A 7,500-nucleotide genomic window follows, 5' to 3' on the forward strand; every position below is an offset into this window, starting at 1 on the left:
CTGATCAACTGATCAACTGATGAACAAATTAACAGATTATCTGAGGATTAAAGCAATCTGTTGAACATATTAATTTATGAAGAGATTAATTGCTTAACATATTAACGGGGGAATAAACAGATTAATTGATGAACAGATTAAGTGGGGATTAAACCAATCTGATGAATAGATGAACTGGGGATTAAACCAGTCTGATGAACATATTAATTGTGGATTAAACCAACCTGACGAACATATTAACTGGGGATTAAACCAATATGATGAACAGATTAACTAGGAATTAAACCAATCTGATGAACAGATTAATTGATGAACAGATTAATTGATGAACAGATTAAATGTGTATCAAACCAATCTGATGAATTGATCAACTGGGGATTAAACCAATATGATGAACAGATTAAATAGGAATTAAACCAATCTGATGAACAGATTAATTGATGAACAGATTAACTGGGGATTAACCGTTTTACAACTCTTCTATCACATTTTTTTAAATATCAGTTTATTCCCCCCCCCCCCCCCCCTCCCATTTTCTCCCAGTTTGGCAGTCAATTCACCCGACCCAGTGTCCAATCATCCCCAGCCTCGCTAACGACAACCTGGCGACAACTAGGCGACCCGAAAGAGAGAGAGCGCTCCCTGACTCCCTCGGTGCGCATCGGCACAACTCCCACACCAGCAGGGGGCACTGTGGCACGACGAGTCCCAGAGCCAGCCACCCTCAGGGAGCAACTGCCCAGTGTATCGCTCCCAGTGGGGGATCTGACCAGACTCTGCCCTGGTGCTCTGACCGCTACGCCACCACGGCTCCCCCCCCCCCCCCCCCCCTTCTATCCCATTTTAATCCGAGCGCAGCTACAAAGCTGGCGTATCAGAGGGTCATCTGAGCCAGTGTAGGGGGGGGGGGGGCGTCCGACCAGACCTGGTGAGAGGCGAGGAGCCCCCGGGGACCTGGCGGGGGCGGGGTTGAGGGTCAGGGCGTTGCTGGAGCCCTCCGAGGGTTTGGGCTGGGGGCAGGGCGAGCAGTGGGGCCCCCCGGGGGTGTGGCCTCCGGTCCTGGAGCGCTGGGAGGAGGAGCGGGAGGAGCAGGGGGAGGTGGTGGCCCCGGAGCCCGTGGTGGTGGCCCCAGAGTGCTCCGCTGCGTTGTGTCTCCCTATGGCTGCCAGGATGCTCTTCCCGTTCACCCCTGGGGGAGAGAGAGAGAGAGGGGGGGGACGGGGGGACGGGAGAGAGAGACAGAGAGAGAGGGGGGGTGGACGAGAGAGAGAGGGGGGGGCGAGAGAGAGAGAGAGAGGGGGGCAAGAGAGAGAGAGAGAGGGGGGGTGAGAGAGAGAGAAAGGGGGGGCGAGAGAGAGAGAGAGGGGGGTGGCGAGAGAGAGAGGGGGTGGGGGGTGGGGAGGAGAGAGAGAGAGGGGGGGGGAGAGGGACGAGAGAGAGAGAGAGAGAGAGAGAGAGGAGGGGACGGGGACGAGAGAGAGAGAGGAGGGGGGGGGGACGAGAGAGAGAGAGAGAAGGGGGGGAGAGACGAGAGAGAGAGAGGAGGGGGGGAGAGACGAGAGAGAGAGAGTCAAGTCTTGCATCTGACACCCTGACTGAATGAGAGTGCTGAAGGAGAGACAGAGCAGGACACCAGCAGGCTGGTTACAAGGAAGCTGCCATTCACCACCTGGGATTATGACCTCACAACAACGCTGCTACTGTACATAATTAATAAACAACAACAATAATAAGCAACAAGGCATCTACTGATGACAGGGAAGCTACGACACCATCTGCTCAAGCACAAAACGATAGAATACAACACGACTGAATACAATAATAAAACATTGACGCGTTCGCTTCAACAACAGCAACGCACTGATGAGGAGAGAGAATGGGTCAGAGGTCTGCGCTCGTCTCGCTAAGATGATGTCACGACGACGTCACGATGGTGATGATGCCATGTGGCCCTGCGGTGGTACCTGTGATGGGAGCACAGGCTACTTCTGTCTGTATAGAGATGCCTGCGTGTATGGACCGAGTCTCTGTAGTCACCACAGAGAGAGAGAGAGAGAGAGAGAGAGAGAGAGAGAGAGGGAAGGAGAGAGAGAGAGAGAGAGAGAGAGAGAGAGATATAGAGAGATGAAGGGATAGATAGATAGATAGATAGATAGATAGATAGATAGATAGATAGATAGATAGATAGATAGATAGATAGATAGATAGATAGATAGATAGATAGATAGATAGATAGATAGATAGATAGAGCAGGAAAGAGAGAGAGATAGAAAGAGAGGGGGGAGTGAGAGAGAGAGAGAGAGAGAGATAGAGGGAGAGAGAGAGAGTGAAGTGTACATGGAACGTCAGGGAAAGGGACTTTTTTTCTAGAAAAAGAAGGAATTATTCATTCAATGAAATTTGAAGGATTGCATTCTGTACATAACTGGGGTGATTGAACGTCAACGTTCCACTACTGTAATTCATAGTAACACATAATAACACGGCCGGCCGTATACATTTATCCTTCACTGTGCTGCAGAGAACAAGAGACAGAGAGAGAGGGAGGGAGAGAGAGAAAGATGGAGATGGAGAGAGAGAGAGAGAGAGAGAGAGAGAGAGAGGGAGAGACAGGTAGAGAAAGAGAGAGATGGAGAGAGAGAGAGAGGGAGAGACAGGTAGAGAAAGAGGGAGATGGAGAGAGAGAGAGAGGGAGAGACAGGTAGAGAAAGAGAGAGATGGAGAGAGAGAGAGCGAGAGAGAGAGAGGGAGAGACAGGTAGAGAAAGAGGGAGATTGCCTGTGAGAGGAGAGCAGAACATCCATCAGTCAGAGCAGCCTTGCCGTTCACTGCAGACGCTTCTATCATGATAGAGGAGAGGAGAAGAGAGGAGGGACAACTCATCCTGTCAGCCCCCCCCCACCCCCCCCACCCCCCATCTCTCTCTACCGGGTGATTGATTCAGGCTACGGTGAGTCTCTCCCTGAACTAGGTCTCCGTGAACAAAGTCTCTCCCTGCACAAGGTCTCTGAATGAATGAATGAATGAATGAATAAATGAGGTATCTTCCTGAACAAGGTCTCTGCCTGAACCAGGTCTCCCTGAACAAAGTCTCTCCCTGCACAAGGTCTCTGAATGAATGAATGAATGAATGAATAAATGAGGTATCTTCCTGAACAAGGTCTCTACCTGAATGCGGTCTTTGTCTGAACGAGGTCTCCCCCTGAACGAGGTCTCTCCCTGAACGAGGTCTCTCCCTGAACAAGTCTCAGAGTCAGGGTACAGAAATCAATCTACAGGGAGAAGCAGTCCTCAATATCCAGGTCTCTGACAGGACCCTGCAGCTTAGTCCATTAGATAACAGAGTGGAAAATATGGATCCATCCGATTCGCTTGATGGGAGCGTGCTGTAGCTGCAGTGCCAGGTCTCAACACTAGATGGCACTGTAGGCTGCGTCAGGTTTTTCCTCCACAGAAGCAGAACCCAACGCCCATCGAATATCTTCATATACAGTAGCGTATATGCCTATAAATCAATGCCTGCTGTCATTACAAGCGTGTGTGTGTGTGTGTTCACAAGCGTGTGTTTTTGAGAAAAATAAATGTGCAGAAACTTCGGCATCTCTTCGGTAGCTGCTAGCCAACAGTGAACATGCCTTCTGCTAGAGTCAGGCCAGGTGAAGATGGTCGAGTGGGCTCGGGCGTAAATCCCCCAGCTCCGTCTGTCAGGAGGGGGGTCCGACACGGCCGTCTGTGTCCTGCTGGCGGTCTGGTCCTCAGGGAGGCCCCTGGAACACGGGGCCCGTATATAAACCCATATGGCCGAGCAGGACACTGTTTACAAGCTGTGCAAGCGGCACTAAACCACAACCACAAGTAATAAACCACAAACCCTAACACCCGGATGGATGTGTGTGTGTGTCTGTGTGTATGTGTGTATGTGTGTGTGTATGCGCGCGCGTTTGTGTGTGTATGCGCGCGTTTGTGTATGTGTGTGTGCGCGTGTGTGCGCAGGTGTTTGTGTATGTACTGTATGTGTGTGTGTGTGTGTGTGTGTGTGTTCACTTGTCTTTATCTGTCATCGATAGACACACAAGACAGGTGCACCCGTCCGCTAGCCCAGGAGTGAGACGACCTGAGCAACTTCACAGAACCAGGAGATACCAGGAGAGACCAGGAGAGACCAGGAGAGACCAGGATGACAGTGGGAAACGACACAATTACCGACACAGACCTCTGTGGCCTCATCCTCTGGCCCGGGCCCAAAGCCACCTGTCAGAACCACTCAGATCAAGACACACCCTGGGGTTTACTGAGCTTAGAGGTTGATTAGTTCTGAGAGGGGGGGGGGTTGGCGCCAGGGCGGGGCCCGGGGGCGGGGGGGGGGGGGGGACACGTACCCAGAATGCCTGCTCCTGCGCGGGGAGGCTCGGGGGAGGAGCCCCCCGTCTTGCTCTTGAAGGAGGTGAAGAGGTGCTGGCACAGCTCCTCAGGGATGTCGTTCTCCAGGTAGGTGGCCATGAAGAGCTGGAACCCCTCGTAGTCGATGGGCTGGGGGGGACAGACAGACAGACGGACGGACAGAGGGAGGGAGGGAGGGAGGGAGGGAGGGAGGGAGGGAGGGAGGGAGGGAGGGAGAGAGAGAGATTCAGGTGAGCTTGTGCGTATGCCGTATGAGACGAAGCAGGGGAGGGAAAAACCCATGAATCAATGAGACAGAAATGCTGGAGGGAGTCTGAAAAACACCCACTAGGAGAAAAAAAACAAACACCGATCAACAGAACTCATGGATTTCAAACGGACAGTCACGGCCGCGCCTGCTGCCTTCCTTCTGAAGGGGCGTGTTAGTGAAATATACGACACACACAAAAACCGGCAACTTATCAGACACAATGGGTACCTGGAGGAAATGGGTCGAGACAGACCCCCCCCTCACCCCCATCACCCTCGTGGCATGTAGGGTGAGCGAGTGCCTCTGATTGGACGGGGGTTATGATGCGGTCGAAGTTAGCGAGCATGCAGTCTGTAGACAGGGAGAACCACAGCGCATGCAGGCCTCGTGGGGCCGGGGGGGCTTACTTGGTTGAGAACGTCTTGCTTCTGTTTGACAGTTGGGGAGGAGGGATCGGAGGGGGAGGAGGGGGGGGGGGTGGTTGGAGTAGAAGAAGAAGGGAGTTAGATGGCGGTTTGTGTCAACGGCATGCCGGTGGTCAGGATTAACGGCGTCCGGGCTCAGTCAGAGGTCAGAGGTCACTCTCGGCCGTCACTCTGACCGCCCTCCTTCCCGGCGCTACTTCCTGACACATTCTCTCCCACAATCCACCAGCACGCTCGCTCTCGTTCGAGGCTCCCACAGTCCTCGGGCCAACTGCTCCCGTTTGAATTAACCAAACGATACCCGTAGATCCAATGGTCACCCTCAATTAGAATAGTGTTAACACTGTGAAGGGGGAAAAGTGCTTTTAAATATGCTGCCCCTTCTGATTGGAACTTCCTCCAAAAGGACTTAAAACTCGCTGAACTGATCTCATATGATGCCTTTAAGGAAATCCTAAAGGATTTGCAGCTTGAAAGTAGTGGGAAGTGTCTCTGTCACTAAACTCCTCCTTCTGATCATGTTTTATTGTTGTTCTGTACAGATGAAACCTGGATGGTTGTGTGTTTTTTATTGTGTGCTGCCCTCTTGGCCAGGTCACTGCTGAAAAAGAGATTTCCTTTAATCTCAACGAGTTTTTATCTGTTTAACTAAAGGTTCAATAAAAAAAGAAGAAAAAAAAAAAAAGATTAGATCATCGTCATGCTGCTGCTACTAAACCACCTAAGTATAAACAAAAAACTATATGTGATTTTTATTTCCTTTTCCGACTCTCACTTGTGCTGTCGGTCTGGTGAGGTAAACGCCTGGCGTATCTTCAGACACATCTTCTAATGTGTGTGATTGATGGAGCCTGTAGACGTAGATAATCAGAGACATCCTCCCTGACTGTGAGCTGTTGATCCAGGCCTGACAGGTCCCAGAACAGAGCCAGCCAGCACGCCATTATTCACAACACTCTGCCTCTCTTCTCCTCCATCTTCTTCCCTTCCCCTCTCCTCTCTTCTCTTCTTCTCTCCTTATTTGGCAAAACTACCCCAGACTGTAATTTGTTATGCATCATGTAACAGCCGATTTAGAGAAATATGCACGTGTGCATACATACACACGCACACACGCACACACACACACACGCACACACACACACAAACAGAGAGACGAGGGGGCTATGGGTTTATGGGTTTATATTGTGTAGACATATTTGCCCTGCAGTAAAAGCATCCAGATGGATTTGGTAGCAGGTATGTTTCGAATTTCTTCATGTTGGTGTTACCCTCCTAGCCCCCCACCCCTCCAAATCTCTCCCTGTGAAGGCGCACTCTGTCCTGGACTGCACCTCAAATCAAACGCCCCCACATTGACCATATCCTCGTTATCTCCCAGGGCCAGTTGTGTGCCTGGGTTTTGTGCTTTTGTGTGTGTGTGTGTGTGTGTGTGTGTGTGTGTGTGTGTCAATGTGTCGGTGTCAACGTCGATGTCATTTTATAGCACCATTCATACAAATCAATGTACAGTAGCACATAGTGCTTTCCATAAAAAGAGATGGATATAAACATAAATCATACAAACACAGTGAGAACAGATTTAAAAGAAACAATCAAAGTAAACTAATTAAAATTTTTAAAAATAGTGTAAAATAGAATAAAAACTATATAATATACTGTATAACCTTATATATATATATATATATATATATATAATAGTGTAAAATAGAATAAAAACCAGAGAATACAAATGAAGAACATTGGCATATTAAGAAAAGTGATGCTACATGGTAAAAGCCATGTTATAAAGGTATGTTCTAAGATCCCACTGTCTCAGACATTCTCAGGTCCTCTGGCAGGGTGTTCCATACGAACCGAAGGCTGCCTCCCCATGCCTCTTAGTCCTGGCTCTAGGAACCATTAAAAGCTCAGTGCCAGAGGACCTGAGGGACCTACCAGGTGTATATTTTAAAAGCATATCCGATATGTATTTAGGTGCTTGATTGTATAAAGATTTATAGACCAATAAATTCATCTTAAAATGTATTATAAAACTAAGAGGTACCCAGTGCAATGATTTTAAAACTGGTGTGATGCGAGTCCTCCTTCTGGTCTTTGTAAGAACACATGCTGCAGCATTTTGAATCAATCAGACTAATTGCTTTTTTGGTAGGCCAGACAGAGAGCGTTACAAGGCTCCAACCTGCTATTAATAAAAGCATACATTAGTCTTTCAGTATCAGTCTGGGAGAGGAAAGGTTTCACCTTGGCAATGTTTCTTAGGTGATAAAATGAGGTCCTTGTTACATTCTTTATATGGGCCTCAAAGCTACATTTCTTGCCTGGCATTTGGTATTCAGTGCACCGATAGTCTTTCTCTTTCATCCTTTTTGCCAATTATCGATATTTCAGTTTTGTCCTGGGAAGCGAACAACTCTCGGC

At 49.2% G+C, this 7,500-nt stretch overlaps 1 protein-coding gene across 1 annotated transcript in view; it reads right to left on the minus strand.

The window, feature by feature from the left end:
• Positions 1 to 7,500, minus strand: part of dgkg (diacylglycerol kinase, gamma) — a gene marked incomplete at both ends in the record, with an annotated part of 96,729 nt that overhangs the window by 70,830 nt on the left and 18,399 nt on the right. Inside the window, 4 exons of the mRNA XM_084451487.1 lie at positions 926 to 1,189; positions 1,965 to 2,027; positions 4,380 to 4,530; positions 5,059 to 5,079. Coding sequence (XP_084307613.1) covers positions 926 to 1,189; positions 1,965 to 2,027; positions 4,380 to 4,530; positions 5,059 to 5,079 — 499 coding nt within the window. The remainder of the gene's footprint in view (positions 1 to 925; positions 1,190 to 1,964; positions 2,028 to 4,379; positions 4,531 to 5,058; positions 5,080 to 7,500) is intronic.

This window comes from Borostomias antarcticus, assembly GCF_949987555.1.
Source record: "Borostomias antarcticus genome assembly, chromosome: 17".
NCBI classification, from domain to species: Eukaryota; Metazoa; Chordata; class Actinopteri; order Stomiiformes; family Stomiidae; genus Borostomias; species Borostomias antarcticus.